The sequence below is a fragment of the Mastomys coucha genome, unplaced genomic scaffold, assembly GCF_008632895.1.
Source record: "Mastomys coucha isolate ucsf_1 unplaced genomic scaffold, UCSF_Mcou_1 pScaffold11, whole genome shotgun sequence".
NCBI lineage: Eukaryota > Metazoa > Chordata > Mammalia > Rodentia > Muridae > Mastomys > Mastomys coucha.
Window position 1 is genome coordinate 2,702,460 of NW_022196893.1, and position 17,647 is coordinate 2,720,106.

Genomic DNA, 17,647 nt, shown 5'->3' on the forward strand with positions numbered 1-17,647 from the left:
TGTTTTTTGGAGGGGAAACTGGGAATGGAGAAATTTACATGTAAATAAAGAAAATGTCTTAAAAAAAAGAAGTTAAAAAAAAAAAGAACTAGCAAACTTCAGCTTTAAGCTCTCCCACATTTCAGTCTTGATGGCCTAAGGCAAGGCTAGTGACAGACTCTGATGCACTACCTATAGGGGACTATACCAAGCTTTCCTTTCCTTTTCATTTCTCCAGCCCCTCTCATGTACCCTACCTTATTCTATCAAATTTATGGCCTCTGTTCCTTTGTATATATGTGTGTATATGTACTCTGTATATATGTATGTGTGTGCATGCATGCTTGTGTGTGTGCGTGCATGCGTGTGTGTATGTGTGTGTGTGTGTGTGTGTGTGTGTGTGTATTCAGTGTGCATGCGTGCATGTTCCTAAAACCCTGCTTGGCCTATACAATATATGATTTCAGGGCTAATCATTTGATATTGGATAACCAATCAGGAGGCTCTTCTCTGGGGAAGACAATTTCTCCCATGCTTAGCTGCCTACAGTTGTTTTTGTTTAAGGCTGGGCCCCTATAAAATCTCCTCCTTCCACATTAGCATGTCTACTGGTGTTGTCCTTGTTTAGGTGGCTATGCTGAGAAGACTTTGTCTGTGCAGATCCCCTGACATTTCTAGGAGATGCAATCTCACAGCAAACTTCCTGAACCTCTGGCTCTTGGAATCTTTCCACCCTCTCTCCCTCAATGATCCATCCCAGAGCCTCACATGCAGAAGCTATGCCACAGATATACCATTTGGGATTGGATAGCAATCCCACCTATAAAAGCAGCTCTCTGTGTTGTGGTCAGTTGTGGTCTACTGTAATGATCTTTGTCTGGTTAGACTCTGGTGCAAGATGTGTGTGCTCTAGCTGGGCTGAGATAGGATGTGATGTATAAGATGCCTATAAGTTGGAAGAGGTATGGCTGCATTTTATTTATATGATTAAGAGAACCAAGCCTCACCCCCCAAAAGAGCTAAAAACAAAATCAAAACAAACAAAATAAAATTAACTAGCCTAAGCAATTTCCATCCTGAATTTACATTATCATGAAATACATCTTTCATGTTCTAGGACCCTGTAATGTAACACCACAAAATACTTGCCCTCCTCACAGTATACCTTCCAAAATTGTTCAAGTAGATTAACCTATAGCTATACTGAGGTTCTTTGAAAAGAGAACATCACAACCTGAACCAACCTGTTTATGTACCATAAAGATTATCACTGAACTTCTCTCAGCCCCAGTCTCTTTGTTTGTAAGATCACTTCATACTGTTTACAGATGGAAAATGAGTGTGCACATATTTTATATAGTATAAAATATTATAGAAGCCATGGATATATCTCAGTGGTAGAACATTTGCCTGACATGTGGAAAGTCATGTTTGATCACCAGTATCGCAAGATCTATCATCTGTGTATCTATGTGTCTATCTATCTGTCTGTCTATCTATCTACCCATCCATCCATCTACCTACATATCTATCTATCCATCCACCTATCCACTATCTATCTATCCTCTATCTATCTATCTATCTATCTATCTATCTATCTATCTATCTATCTATCTATCTATCTTTCTATCTATCCATCTACCCACATACCCACCCTTCCACCCATCTGTCTGTCTGTCTATCTATCTATCTATCTATCTATCTATCTATCTGTCTGTCTACCTATCTTTCTTTCTTTCTTTCTATCCACCCACCCACACACACCCTTCCATCTATCTATCTATCTATCTATCTATCTATCTATCTATCTATCTATCAGACAGTCTATCCCCTATTGAAAACTAACAATGTTTCCCTCCCCATGCTTAACAAGCTGACTCACTAAGAAAGTGAAGGCAAGAGATCTGAGAGTTAAAGCCAGCTGGGTTATAGAGAACCTATCTCAAAACAAAATAAAAATATAAAACAAAATTATCCATACCACAATCAAAGTGTGTCAGTAAAGAGTGGAGAAAAGAATGAAGGCTTCTCTGGTCTTGATAAGGTCGGCCTGGAAGATTCCCAAAAGGAATGTCCATAATAAAGTTTCAAAAGACAAACCAGAGCAGGCAGGAAGGGAAAGGACAAAGAAGGAAGAGAGAGGTCTGGACGTCCATGCATCCTCTGTGATTTGTTAGCTTAGTGGAGTAACACAATCTCTCCCAAAGTCTGACTGTTGGAGGTTATATGTTGACACCTAACCCCCATGCTGCAGTATTCAGAGTCAGGAGCCTTCGGGAGTGGGACTAGGGCCCTCACAAAATAAGTTCAGGGGAACTGGCTGACCTCTTCTGCCAAGTTAGCCTTAAGCTTCCAGTTAAGAAGAATATATCCTTCAACTGACACTGACTTCAGGCATTGCCATCTTACATTTCTTAGTCTTAATGCAGTGACAAATACATTTCTGTTGTGTGAGAATTAGTTATTTATTGTCGACGGGTGTTGTGAGAAGAAGAATCATTTTTTCTAGAAGTGCAGCCATTGGTAGATTCCCCATGACCCGGTGGATGATGTTATACCCATGTGCCTGTGGATAGACTAATTAGATTCAGTGGGTTGGAATGAATGAATGAATGAATGAATGAATTAACAAAATAAGAGTAGGAGGAAAATGTGACAGGAGGGACCTGGGAGGAGTGGATATGATCAACATAGCATTGTATATACATATATAAATTTTTCAAAGAACAGGTTAAAATGTACCCCACCCTTGTTTTTTGGTTTTAGCAGCAACATTGAATTAAAATATGTCTCCTATGTCTTGACTCTATTTACTGCAGAAGGCATGATACAGGGAGGAATCTGATTCTGACCCAAGAGTGGCCACGTAATGCTTTCAAGACAGGAAAGTTCAAACCAAGCAAAGTGCTACTGGTATTGGGGGTGGGATTTCTAAGCCTGCATATTTCAGTACTAAAAGGGAAATCATCACTTTGCCTATTTGAAAAATTGCAAATAGGTAGTGTGCATGTATCGATTGCAAGAAGACAACTAGGGCTGCTAGGAAAGAGATTTTCCCCAATTCCATGCTTAAAATTCTAACTCAAATTTGTCGTTTTGATTCCAAGTCTAGGCTTTGATTTTTCTGTCCCACGAAGGACATCTAGTAAGACATTACTCATACACGCACACCCACTTGTCAGCATCCCAAGCCTCAGGGACTTTGGCACTCCACTGAGCAAGTGTAATTACCAGATAACAGATGTCTCTTGCTCTCTTGGAGAGCTGACTGCCATGGCTCATTTCAAAGTGCCCCCAGCTAGAGGGACTATACTAGTGTGATACTTCCTCTATCTGGCAGCAAGCACGCCAAGTGGACCCTCTGAGAAAAGTATTAGACATTCCAGACAGAGGCCTTCAAAGTGAAGAAGATCCTGGGCCAATCCTAGCAGTGCAGCCTGGAACCCGATTCAGCAGACATGCTCCCTCACCCACAGCAGTCTTAATGAACAAGATACTTCAGGATCTGACTAGTTGGTTTAATACATCTCCAAGGTTGTTATTGGCTCACTTAGGCACCGACACTTGCAGACTATGGAGTCAGACAACATGATCTTATACCCAACCTCGATCACATACGCTGGTAAAGTCAACAGTTTCAAGACTCACTGCAAAATAAGAACAAGGATGTCCAGCTCAAAAGTTAAGCTAAACGGCATGTGCATGAATCCTGGGAGGCAGTAAAGGCTTATAAACTGTTGATACTGCTATTACTCTTAGATGCTGCGTGAATTATTTTAGAGAAACTGAAGAAAGGACTGGATTTTTACACTAGCACCTGTGAGATCCTTTCAGGGTACACTCTCTCAGATTTCTGGGGTCCTAGATGCTGCAGAACTCCTCCTCCGGGCAGGAGGGACACAGGAGGGTTCTGACATTCTGCAGCTGCCAACCTCCTAGGATAAGAACTTATTAGTGCCAAGGGTGTAAAGGATGTCATTTGGCATTAAAAATGGAACACTGCTGTTATAAGAGTAATTATATGTAATGCTCATAAGCTCTTTTCACAAATATAAGTAATTTATTTTCATTAGTTCACTTAATCCTTGCAAAAACCCATCTGGTTCTAGTATTACTGTACTTGCCAAGTCACAGAGGAGAAAAGCCAGGATTAAAGAGATGAAGTCATGGTCCCTTGTCATGCAGTTGCTAAGTGGCTGAGCTAAAGTCTGGATCTTGTTAAGTCTGTGCCTAGGGTCCTCCCACTTGGCCAATCCAATGTTTACCTTTCCCATGTAGGCTCTCTCAACCTCTGGTTTGAATCCCTTAGTCTTATGACTTTAGAAGCACCTGAGTGTCACATGAAGGGAGAAGAAAAACTAATGAATTTCTCTATACCTTTTCAGCCCTGGGCTCTGAGATTCTTGAACCCAAACGTCTTCCAAGATGCCCCTCAGCACCACAGACAGTTTCCAAAGTCCCTTGGTTTATTCTTTCAGTATTTGCCCTCAGCATGGAAGGCTAGGTGAAGGCATATAAACAAACAAATAAACAAATTTTCTCCTAAACCCTTTTAATTTCTGTAAAAAGTAGGAGAAACTTAGTCATAATTGTCCAACTCAATAATCATATAATGCCCATTAATGCAAAAGCACAAACAAAGAGCTTGGCATGCCAACCAAGCCAACTAAGAATAGAGCAAGAAGGTGACACTAATGTACCTTCAAAATTTCATACATGCAGACATAAATGTCATTTTATCTTTCTGTTCAAACCCTCTACAATAAAGATCATTATGTAAAACAAGCTTATTTACATACAGAACAGTTTTAAGGGGCAAGAACTCCTAGATACCAACATTTCATTCAGAAAGGGACAGTGAATGGCTATGCATGTACCAGAAATGGCCAGCCTCAGGACAACAACATACCAGCTCTATGATCTTGGACACAGTCTAGCCTCCCTAGGAATGTTTGAAAACTAAGCACCGGATCATGTTTGAAGGCTAGTTAAGGGATGATGTCAGAAGTTTTTCCATTACATGCTACAGTGTCTCCAAAGTCCAATCAGCATTCTAGACAAAACCATCACATTAGCCAATAGATATGCTCTCTGTACAGCTGTCCAAGCTAACAATACATTCTACTACTAAAGAGAAATGGCAAATTAAAGGTGTACCCATTATTCCTTACCATATCTTGCCATTCTCCTTTCTCAGACACCCTTTCTCTGAGACACCCCATGCCAACCTAGCTGGAGAATTTAGAAATGACAGTAAGCTGTTTTAAACAGTCCAACATGCTGCAGGTCCAAGGTCATGACCTGAGAAGATTCACTGTCTTGTGAAGGCCACCTGCTGGTTCCTGGAGGACAGTTTTTTGTGTGTATGCATATATATGATGGGAGTGTAAAAGGGTCTCCCTTGGGACCCTCTCATAAGGACAGTGATTCTACTCATAAAGTTTCTATTCTTACAAAGTCATCACATTCCAAGGAGGATTTTGAAATGTGAGACTTTGATGGAGCAAATAACCAAACATAAATGCCTTTGGTATGAATAAGTAATGTATGATTTGGGAAATTCATCTCTGGCCACTATTCTAGAAGGGAGGCATCCAAAAGGCATCCATACATGGCAGGCCTCATTTTACCCTACTTTATTGCCTTTCTTCCACAGACCCTTCTAATTTTTCAATTTCAAAGAGGACCTGCTTTGACAATACCCTAAGGGTGACTAAGGGTGACTGCATTAAGCCAAAAGGACCTTTTTTTTTTTTTTTTTTTTTTTTTTTTTTTTACAGTGTAGACTTTTACAGTTCAAGGTGGGTATGACATGTTGGGATCAAAGAAGTAAGAACATGAACATAGACCTATATGTCACTGGCATGGTCCCCTCTAATAACAGCAGGGTCAAGTGAAACTGTTCCTTTAGATACTGACTATCCCATTACCCACACAGTGATCATAGTGAGTGCCCTGTGTGTGTGTGTGTGTGTGTGTGTGTGTGTGTGTGTGTGTGTGTGTGTATAAAACAGGGTCTCTCAGGTTGGCTTTGAACTTGCCATCCTCCTAACTTAGCTTTCCAAGTAGCAGTGATTATTTGCTGCATGTCCAAGCCTTGTCTGTGATATTTCCTTTTCCCTGGACACTTATCCTCACCTCTTCTTTGATACTTAGGGGCAGATATGGCATTAATTTTTCTTTCCCCTTCACCACCTAGGTTGCATATATTTTACAAAGTTTTGAAAAGTGGCAAAATACTCTATTTCTGGCCCTTCGTTGTTTTCCTAACCACGATTTTGCACTGTGGGGCTCGACTGCATTATTTATGTGAAATTTTCATCTTGTGTTCTCCACATCATCATTTGTTTCTAGTTGCTGATATACACTATTCACATGTTTTGAGTCTCACAAATAAAAGTGTTTGGGTATATAAGCATGCATTTCTTAATGCTTCTTAGAGTAAACACAGAAGGGAAAGTACTGATGGGCTCCCTCCGGATATCTCTTTGTATTCTCTAGATCGGGTCCTGTATGATACAATCATCCTTACACCAGGGGATGATATAACCCATCCCAGAGCACAGCAGCATAGAATCTGCCCCCATAAGAGCCAATGCTCCAATGACATCAGTGACACACATCACGTACACTGTGGAGTCTCCTGGGTGCCTCTCAAGGGCAACTGTATCATTTTGAACACATTAATAACAAACTCAAGAGTCACCAGTGATGTGTCAGTGCTACATTAAGGGAAAGAAAAGTACTTCCCCATGGGATAATTTAACTAAGAGGGAGCCTATACTTGAGTCCTCTATTTCTCTCTCCCTGTGTCTTCTGCCATCTCCTGTCTATTGTATTAATATGAATCTATGCCTGTCTGACTGCTGTCTAGTGAATCTGTCTGTGTCTGTGCATGTCCTTAACAAAGGGCTTTGTTTTGTATTTATTCAACAGAACAGAAAGCATCACTGGGATAGGAACAGTGTACATTACAGAAGTCTTAACAGAGTTTTACAAGGGATGAGATTACTGAGCTCAACTGTCCCCCAAGTGTTATCAGCAATGTCTGGATATTGTCTTCAACATTAATTATGGATAGTCATTTTATATGGTTGATTTCAATGTACTTTCTCTTTCTCACATGTATTACCATTACCATTCATCTGTACACACAGATGAATTACTCTGGGTCAGGAGCACACACTCTCCTCCAGACCTCTGTCTGACCAATCACAACACATAAGCTCTACCCGTCAGCCCCATTCCTTTAAGTCATCCCTTGACTCATTTCCAGATTTCTCTGCATAGTCCCTTCTCCAATCTCTGTTCTTGCTATCCGAGCATCCTCAGCCTCCTGACCACACAGAGACTTTTCATTCATTCTCTACCACAGTGCATCAATCCTAAACATGTTTTGATATCTGATGTCCTATCTGGTGGTCCCCAAGTAGTTTCTCTGGCTCTGTCCCCACTCATCTGAGTACCAGGAGTTACTCTCTGCCCTAAGCTCTGGAAGCCAGCTTCATATGCAGCAAGCCCTCCTCCTGTTCTACATTCTGTTAGTGTATCCTGACCAGGCCACTATTTCTCAAACACTGCTAGAGTGGCCTATTTTCCAGTAAACTGTTCTATGGGACCCTGGGACACTCAATCCCTGTTCCTCACTTCTCTCTACCACCATTTCCTGACTCAACCTGCTCGCTCCTTCCGCTGCCTCTGTATTTGCTTCTACCACCCAACTCAGGGGACACACAGAAAGCAGGCCTGCAGACAAGAGGCTTCTTCTCCTCACTCAGAATTATGGAAAGGTAACATAGTTACACATACACAAACTCACCCCTGGAGAAAAGCAATAAAGGGAGGCTCACCTTCTCACCCTTTTCCCCATGGATGAAGGGTCCTCTCCCCTAGAGAAGGAAAGCAGAAGGCACGGGGTTAGTGAGATAGCATCTCTGTGGCGTGGCATCCCCTGAGGGTTCAAGCAACTACATACTATCTCCTCAACTCTGCCTTCTACCTCTGGGTAAGATGGGCTGTTACTCACTGTGGGTCCTCATGAATGTCTTCTCAATTAATTTCCCAATAATTTAACATTCTAGCTACTATTTGTTGTTTTCATAGCAGCCTTATTGGGCTATAATTTACATACCATACCTATTTAAAGCAACTGAGTAAGTGAATTTCATGCACTTACGGAGTTTAACAACAATAATCACAATCAATTTCAGAACATTTTTACCATTGCCAAAAAGAACCCAGCCCACTGGCAGCTGTTCCGACTTCCCGTTCCCAGACTTAGACAAACACTAACCAGTTTTCCATCGTAAACAGTTGTGATCACGTCCCCTTAATGACCACCTTCCCCCACTCGGTAAAGTCTTCTAAGATTCAGAACGTTGTACCCCATAGCACAGCTTCCCTTGTTGCAGACTAGTATGGGAATATACAGACCCAGCACACTTTACTTACTCATCCTTTATATGTGACCACTGGGTTGTCTCCACTTTATTATTGAAAGAATGGCACTCTGAAAGTGTGTGCTTGCGTTTTTCTGTGCGCACATGCTTATGTTTCCTTTGAGAGGGACTGGATACCTGTATAACAGGGTAACTCCATTTTTTTGGCTTTTGAGAACTACAGGACTGTTCTCCCAGAGGCTGCACGACTCCCCAGCAGCAATGTGGACAGGCTCCCAGTGTGTTACATGGCGGGTTGCTCTGGCTTTCACTGGGAATGAAGTATGCAAGGTTGCAGCCACTGCTGTGGGACTGTCTATTTCTCCTTTGAATTCTACCAATTGTATGTTATGCATCTTGAGGTTCTGCTGTCAGTTGCTTATGTTTATTCTTATGTAACTTAACGAAACTTTAAAGATTTATTTATTTATTTCATGTATGTGAGTACACGGTCACTGTCTTCAGACACACCAGAAGAGGGCATTGGATCTCATTACAGACGGTTGGGAGCCACCATGTGGTTGCTGGGAATTGAACTCAGGATTTCTGGAAGAGCAGTCAGTGCTCCTAACCACTGAGCCATCTCTCCAGCCCTTAAAGAAACTTTAAAGAACTGATTTTTCTATCCAAAACTACCTCATTTTATGAACTGTTCTGTCTAACATCCATTTTGTCTGATAATGGTATAATCATACTAATGTTCTGTTTTCTAATTTAAAAATCTATTTCAATCCCCTTCCTCCTTGTGTGTGTGCCATGTGTATGTGTATTTGTATGTGTGTGTGTGTGTGTGTTTAAGTGCACACACATACACTTTTGTTGGGGATAGAACTCAGGGCCTTGTGTCTGCTAGGCAAGCACTCTACTACTGGCCCACACTCCCAGTTCCCTGTTTGCATTCTTGATTGTAATGTATATCTTCTCTAGACAGGATGGTAATCAGACATTTTACATCCTGCCTGAAAGTCTGCTTTTTAGCTCATCTATCTAATACACTTGTTAATGATGTTATTATTGACAAAAGTAGATTTATATCCATTAGAGTAAGCATGTGAGATGTCCAGAGTCTAGGGGACACTACAAAATGGCCGATTTCAAGCATCACAAGGGCACAACTTTGGAAGAACAGAACTCTGAGGATAGACAGAATGAGAGGCAGGGCAAAGAGTACTATGGCCATGTCCAGCAGGTAGAGAAGAGAGGGGCTTCATCCCATGGTTCAGATGTACTCTATGCCTGCATTCAACAGACTGTCAGTCCACACTTGCTGATCAATATAACCAGGCTGGGATGCAAGTGGGAGCCCTGGGTCTCCTACACCAGTCACGTAGGCCATTGATATAGAAAAGCAGCCTCTAACTTACAGTGTCTCCTTTTTCTCCCTTGGGTCCAGGGAAACCCATTAGTCCAATGGGTCCTGCATCTCCCTAGAGGGTTAAAATCAAAAGGAACATTAGGTCAGATCCTCCCACAAAGCTCTCCTAGACTTCTGTCATTACAGGCTGCTCACAGCTAACCTTGCCCCAGTTCCCTAGAAGAACTGAAGACATCCTGAAGTCATCCTGGGTGACTGCATCATGAGATCACCTGTTTTACCTTCGAAGAGAAAGAAGCACCAAAGTCAAATTCCCTCACACTCCTAGAATTGATTCACAAATCACAGGCCCTGCCAAGCCTGAGCCTTTGTGTGAATGCTATAACAACCCTTTATCCTGGTGTCAACCTGCTACGGAGAAGGTGTGCAAACATACCATGGCACATAAACTCAAACCCAAGAAAGGCAGGAAGCAGTAGGAATGAGAGACAGAGAGGCCAAGGTAAGGCAGGAAGGGGGATGGTATGGAGAAGAGAAGAGTATAGTATTCAGATATGATGAGCAAACTCTACACATAGATGGAGAATGCGGAAACAGGAGGAGCAAAGAGGCATAGCCGTCTCCATGTCACTGTCATCATATTGAGCCCCAGACAAGGTATTAGTTGTGTAAAAGCCAAGAAGCTCCCCCATGCGGTGACCTCCCACCCATCAGTGTTCCAAGACTAGAACCTTGATGGAGAAGGTAGCCTGCTGGAGAATGAGAGGCTGCTTGCAACCAAGGAACTTTGGGTACAAGAATTTTATACAGTTTATACGATTTTAATAATTCCTACATCTCATATCTTAAATGCTTCTGGAACCAATCAACTTGCAAGGATTGATGCAGAATTAACTGATCTGCATCAGTTAAATTTTGGAGAGATGGGCCTGTTGGAGCTCATGAGTTGTAGGACTGGGCTTGGGCAATCCTGCCCTCCTTTCTGTACATGTTCAGGCTGAGAGTTGCAGCTCCGGGCAGGTCAGAGCCTCATAACTTGAACCTCATGTCATTTGATCTTATTGCTGCATCATAGCTATCCCCAAGCCAACTACAAGGCAGGTTGGACAGTAATCTAACAGACCCCTGCCATGATTCCAAGGAGGCTAAAGCAAACAGAACTATACCATGCAGGTACTGACCTTCTGACCAGGGAGTCCCACAGGGCCAGCAAAGCCCCTCTCACCCTGCAAGAAGAAAGACAAGAAGAAGCAGTAAAGGACCATAAGTTTATTCCTCCCATCTTTTATATAAGTTAATTACTACTCCATGGGCTCTAAAACTAGTCTTATGTTAACTCAGGTTGGTCAGAGAGAGTGAGCAGAAAATTGCTGATATCTGCTGGGAGTCCTACTCTCCAAATGTAAACCTGCAGGGATAACTGTCACCATGATCCTTCAGTGCAGCCACTGAGGGACTGAAGGTGTAAATACAGCAAGAAACAGGGAAGGGAAATAGTTCCTGTTCTCATTCATTAATGGGAGCCAAAGAGGACACACACACACACACACACACACACACACACACACACACATCACAGAGCAGAACAGAGAGATTCCAGGCTGTGAAATAAGGAAATGGAGAGGGCTCAGCCAGAGTTTCATTTAGATGGAACTAAATTATAGATATTTGAGGAGACTGGCATGTTCATATTGATTCGCCACATAGAAGAGGCAATTATAGTAGCAGTTTATACCTTATAAATAAATGATATAATTTATCAGTGGGCAATACAAATAAATAAAAGCAAAGTAACTTTAAGGGTTGCTATTTTATCTGAATGTATAACATAAGTTAGAAAGAAAATAGTGATACTTGTTACCACTGCATTTGTGATGGTTTGAATATGCTTGGCTCAGAGAGTGGCACTATTAGGAGATGTGGCCTTGTTGGAAGAAGTGTGTCACTGTGGGTGTGGGCTTTAAGACCCTAATCCTAGCTCCCTGGAAGCCAGTCTTCTCCTGTTTGCCTTTGAAACAAGATGTAGAACTCTCAGCTCCTCCTGCACCATGCCTGCCTGGATGCTGCCACCCTGATGATAATGGACTGGACCTCTGAACCTGTAGCCTGGCCCAATTAAATAAGGTACTTATAAGAGTTGCCTTGGTCACAGTATCTATCCACAACAGTATAACCCTAACACAGCACTAAAATATGAAGTATGAGATGTCCAAAGCAATTTCTAGACATAAGCTGCATTTAAATTTTAAAATATGTGAAAGGTTTTATGTGTTTACACATGATCCATATGTTGTGGCCACCTGTAAAGTTGCCAAACTGAGAACAAATGAATGATTCTTATGAATAATGATAACAATATAATACTAGGCCATTTGCACACTGACCCAATCACTAAAAGCAGTACTCTCACTCTTGTTCTAGTTGGCTTTCTGTTGCTATGATAAACACATAAACATCCTGACAAAACAAACTTGAAAGAAAACTGCTTATTTTACCTTACACTTCCAGGTCACCATCCTTCAGTATGGGAAGTTATGGTGAGAACACAAACCCGAAGGCAAAAACTAAAGCAGAGACCATGAAGGGATACAGCTCGCCCCTCCTGGCTTACTCAGCTTTCTTTGTTTGTTTTATTTTACATGAGTGTTTTGCCCTCAGGTGTGTCTGTGTACCACATAGATACCTGGTACCAACAGAAGCCAGAAGAAGGTGTCACCCACTCTGAGACTGGAGTTACAGATGGTTGTAATCCATCATATGGATGTTGAGAATCATACCCTGGACCTTTGGAAGAGTAGCCAGTGGTCTTATCCAGTCCTTTAGCTTCCTTGCCACATCAATTATCAGTCAACATTAGTCATCAATCAAGGCATTGTCCCATACACATGCCCAGTGGCCAATCTAATAGACGCAGTTCCTCAACTGAGGTCCCCTCTTCCAAAGTGACAAAAATGAATGATCAGCATAACTATATTCAGAGGATTGCCTTTTTTTTTTCAGAGCAATCACAAGTATCTTCAACATATGCCAATGAGTATAAACACTTCTGTGTACTTAGGACCTCCTTCAATGTCCATCAGGATGGACATTGTTCACATCCATCACTATGACTGATTAAAGACATGTAAACAGGGGCCCAAAAGGATAGCTGACAGCACTGAAAAGCTAAAAACAAAGTGCCTCTAGCCAGAACTCTGCCCCATCAAGACAACTGTAACTTCTCTCATGCCGAGTTCTGACAGCCACGTAGATGCAGGACATAGGAACCACACAGGCTTTAGAGATGGGCAGGCAGCCCCGCCTCATGGCCTATTTTCTAGGTAGAATGAGTAGGTCTTATTGTTCACCTGTTCACAGGAAGATGGTTAGCTTCCTAGGGTGATCCAGGTCTCAGGGTTCTCTGTCCCCAACCAGACAGCAGACCAAGACTCACAACGGCCATATTCTGTGGTCTTAAAAATCTCAGTGTGAGCCGGGCGGTGGTGGCGCACGCCTTTAATCCCAGCACTTGGGAGGCAGAGGCAGGCGGATTTCTGAGTTCGAGGCCAGCCTGGTCTACAGAGTGAGTTCCAGGACAGCCACGGTTACACAGAGAAACTCTGTCTCGAAAAACCAAAAAAAAAAAAAAAAAAAAAAAAAAAAAAAAAAATCTCAGTGTGAAGCCCAGCATGAAGGGTTTAGCAGGTGTTTATTGTCTATGGCCAGGAACTAGGACTGATGATGTGAATAGGTTATTGTGTGATGGCACCCAGAATACTTAATGAGACTGCAACGACTGAAAAAGCTTAATCAGTAGAGCCTCATTCTGTTAAGGGGATGTGAGGATGTGTGCCTTTGTTCATCACCCCCATCTGTCCCTCTTACTAGCCAGCCATCTTTCTAGACTATTTATCCATCAATTCAACCATTATACAATAGCCACTCCTATGTAAAGATGCACAGTAGTTGCCAAGACAAGGCAATATTCAATCTTTGTCAACTGAAACCTAGGACTATATAAAAGAAAAAAATCAAAGAAATGTTATCAGTCCAGTGTGGCCATGGTTGTAGTATATTGAAGCCTTAGGGGAGAAGATGGGCTTATCTTAGAAAAGAAGATTCCGGATAGTTATTGACTGGGGAGGGGGTGAATGGCAAGAGAAGAAAGGAAGCAAGGAAGGAAATCACAGACAACATCATACTCAGCAAAGAATCAGTTGCTGCTTGTGCTTTAGAGGAAGAGCAGGGACCAGCTAAGGAAAGCTGCTCAAGGAAAGGGAAAAAAATGTTTCAGGCAGAAAGCACTATATCTTCAAACAGCCAAAGGCGAGAGAGATGAAGGCCTGTGCAAGAAACCAGCAGGTTTTATCTGATGTGGGAGCTGAGAGAGAGACTACAACATGAGATTAGAAGAACTATGGGTGTGTCGTGGGTCACTCAGGAATGGAAGTAGTGGACAGGGATTCTTAAGCCATGCCAAGGAGAACAGTGGAGAGCCAGGCACTAGTGAGTTAGACCCTGGGAAGAAGAGTGGCAAACAGGGGATGCCTCTTAGAATGAGAAGCAGTGACCACATGAGACCCACCTGGATCCAGGGGAAAGCATTTAACAGAGGGGTGGGGGTTGATTGCATCTTCTATCTGTATACAGTAGCAGGAGAGCAAAGCCTCCTTGCACCCTTTCTCACAGAAGCCCTAACTGAAGGCAGGACTCTGGAGGGCGTGGATTTAGACAGCTGCTTGAGACTTCACTGGCGTGTGGAATGGATTTGTGCACAGGCTGAGACAGCATGAGCCCGAGTCTGCAAGCTCAAAGAGCAGCTGCCTAACCTGTGTGTGTTGATCCCAACTCCTTATTCTGACTGCTTCTTCTCTAACCAAGGAAGTGGACATGGAGCATCCTAATGTCACCTACCGCCTGATAGAAATCCCAAGTTCAGAGGGTTAACTAGCAATTGGTAAGTTGAACCAGTTATATGGCAACCTCACTTGACTAGAGTCTTCCCAAGAGCCTGGCTCTCTGCAGAGCACAAGAAGGGATGAAATGTGCGAAGATAACTGGGGTGGGATAGGAGAATGGAAAGGGAACTGCATCTTCACCAGATGTGTTACTGCTGCTCAGATATCCAAAGTGTCGGATCCTGTCACCTTCATCTCTCATTCACTTGGGTCTGGGTGTCGCTAGTACTGGGAAGAGCTTCCCAGTCCTTCATGTGCTGGCACTATGCCGATGGGGACAACCATATGTGTTAGATTAAGACACTGGGGGCACCAGTCCAGACAGACTGTCCCTAGACATTTCTGCTCCTTTCCTTGCCAACTTCATAACAGAGTGTGTGTGTGTGTGTGTGTGTGTGTGTGTGTGTGTGTGTGTGTGTGTGTGTGTGTGAAAGGTCACAGGTCTATAGAGAAAAGGGAAATGAAAGCCTTGGGTACAAGGCAAGAATTTAAATGTGTCCAGTGGAACAGAGGTATGATTTTCACAAGCATAAAGCACTTTCTAAAACTCAAAGTGGTGCCCAAACCTTTATTCGTAAACACATACACGCACCTCACACCCATAATAACACATATTCAGATTCAGGAGTGTGGCTCCGCAAAGGAAACAGTAAAAAATGGGGATGGCCCGAGTAACATTCAGAGAGAGCCCCGTAACAGATTGTTAGCTGCCGGAAAACATTCATTACATCTAAGCCTGAGAATCCCCCTTCGCATTGTGCATAAAAAGGGAAGAAACAGACATTCCAAGGAACACAATGGGGTTCTGAAAGCCACTGCAAGCCTGGCGCCATCCTGATCTGGTAGACCAGGTGTGATGGGAGGCACCCACTTTTCCTCGCTGTCACAGTGGTCCTGCCAACCGACCTTGCCTACTGCACTCAGCTCAGACACTAAAGGCTGGGAAGTGAGGGCAGATGATAGGACTTAGGGTAGGCTACCTTTTCTCCAGCTGGGCATGAGCAGTTGACGGTCTTCAAGAACCCAATCTGTTCGCTACCAGGAGTGGGCAGCTGTGGAGGCGCGGGTGGCGGCTCTGTCACCACAGTCACCTGACACTGGAAGGAAAGATCAAAGAGTCAGAATCTGACTGTCCCACGGTGAGGATCACAAACTCTGGGACTATGGAGGAACTGGGAAGGGAAAGAAAACTTAGAAGCTTCTGGGGACACGTGAGTCAACAGGACACGTCTGACAGCAGGCCTATGGGTCACTTTAAGGCCTTACCGTGGATAGGCTAAGCAGCCAAGCTCTAGACACTGGCCAGCTTATCAGCCCAGAGGAACCACTTAGCTACACTGGCCTCAGTAGCTAAGGATGGAGACAAAGGTGTTTCCCTTATCAGCTTCTGAGTCAGAGTGAATGAGATAACCAGGGAATCTTCCATCTTACACCCACAGGCTCTTTATCCTTACCCTCCCCTTCCCACTCTCCCTATATTCTCCCAGTTTCTATTGCCCCCTTCTTCCCTTCCTTCTCCTTCTCTCTCTCTTTCCGCACCCTTATCCAGGTACCTCCATATCCCAAGTCCCTGCATACTATAGGAGTGCAGAGAAGAGCACAATATTGGAGCTCTTATTGTGACCCCAAGCCCGGACTGCCAGGCACTGAACATGGAGCTCATCCTTAAGCCCTGGGAAGTGGATTCCATTCCAATCTCATCTTTCGAGCATAACTTGGAACTAGGATTTGATAGAGAAACAAAGAGGAGATGGGATTTTGAGACGTGGGTGATGAGGTCAGAGGGGATCAGACCCTGCAGACAAAGGACTGGTGGGTCAAACCCTCTGTTCTGGGGCCTTTAGCATCCTGATGGTTCCTTCTTACTGCCTATCCCAAAACAAGGCAGCTCCCTGCCTTCTGAGCACTGAGTGCATCAATCTACTGTGATCTCCTCATAGCACCCTCCAATCTCTGCCTTCCAGGCTTCCCCAAAGCTGGGTCATATCACTTGGGGTCACCCTGACTGTGGCCCTGTTTAACTTGGTTCCCCCCAACTCACACTACATAAATGGTTAGAAGTAATACATGAATCCAGAATACATACATACATACACGTGCGCGCGCGCACGCGCACACACACACACACACACACACACACACACACACACACACACACACGCTGAGGGGCCATGGCCACTCTGGCCCAGACTGATAATTCCCAAACCCTGAACACCTCACACCCCATATGCCACACCCATCTCCAGCCCACACTGCATGTCTGCTCACCGGACCCAATGGGATGTCACAGCAAGTCTCCAGTTCTGCATGCCTCGAGTCACAGTAAATCACAATCCGCTGCAAGTCAAACTGGAAAGCAACATGGGGGGGGAGAGAAGAAAGAGCTGGAGTCTCCATGCTATCAGACTGCCCGATGGCTCTTAGGATCCTCCTGAGCCTGTGCTGCACTGCTGAGCTGCACGGGAGGCTCTGCATGGTCTGTGTACCCAACTGCCATGCAGAGAAACCTGCCCTTGCATGTTTTCACTGAACGTGGAGCATGGCCTTAGCCCAGCCCTTCGCCCCCATTTCTCTGCACTACACTCTGTGTACCTGGCAGCATGCTGTGAAGTGTCTACAGGCCCGGAATCTGCTTTCTGGTCTGCAGACTCTTCTAGTCAGAGAGTGGCCTGCAGAACTATTGCCCTGAGCGCTAGCTGAGGATGAAACACAGTAAATAAAATTCAGCAAACTGCTGGCCAGGTTCCCGTGCACAGTTCACCACTTTTTTTTTTTTAACCAGCTCTTATTTCTGAACTGACCCGAGTTTCTCCAAGTAGTACACTCTCTTTCCCATGCACTCTGCCCTCACATCCTCCCTGCCCAGAAAGGCCCCTCCCTTCCACTGTTGACAGGCAGGCTGCGCTCAGCTTCCACCTTCCTCTTGCTGTCCAGGCTCAGGCTCACCGCTCCCACTCACGCTGTGCATCCTCCACACA

The 17,647-nt window shown here is 43.8% G+C and overlaps 1 protein-coding gene across 1 annotated transcript in view; it reads right to left on the reverse strand.

Moving 5' to 3' along the window:
- The window catches only part of Col22a1 (collagen type XXII alpha 1 chain), a 248,131-nt gene that overhangs the window by 165,365 nt on the left and 65,119 nt on the right, over positions 1–17,647 (reverse strand). The window contains exons 8-12 of the mRNA XM_031345491.1: positions 16,938–17,018; positions 15,650–15,766; positions 10,914–10,958; positions 9,782–9,844; positions 7,830–7,868 (exon numbers count right to left, since the gene is read on the reverse strand). Of these exons, the coding sequence (XP_031201351.1) occupies positions 7,830–7,868; positions 9,782–9,844; positions 10,914–10,958; positions 15,650–15,766; positions 16,938–17,018 (345 nt within the window). The remainder of the gene's footprint in view (positions 1–7,829; positions 7,869–9,781; positions 9,845–10,913; positions 10,959–15,649; positions 15,767–16,937; positions 17,019–17,647) is intronic.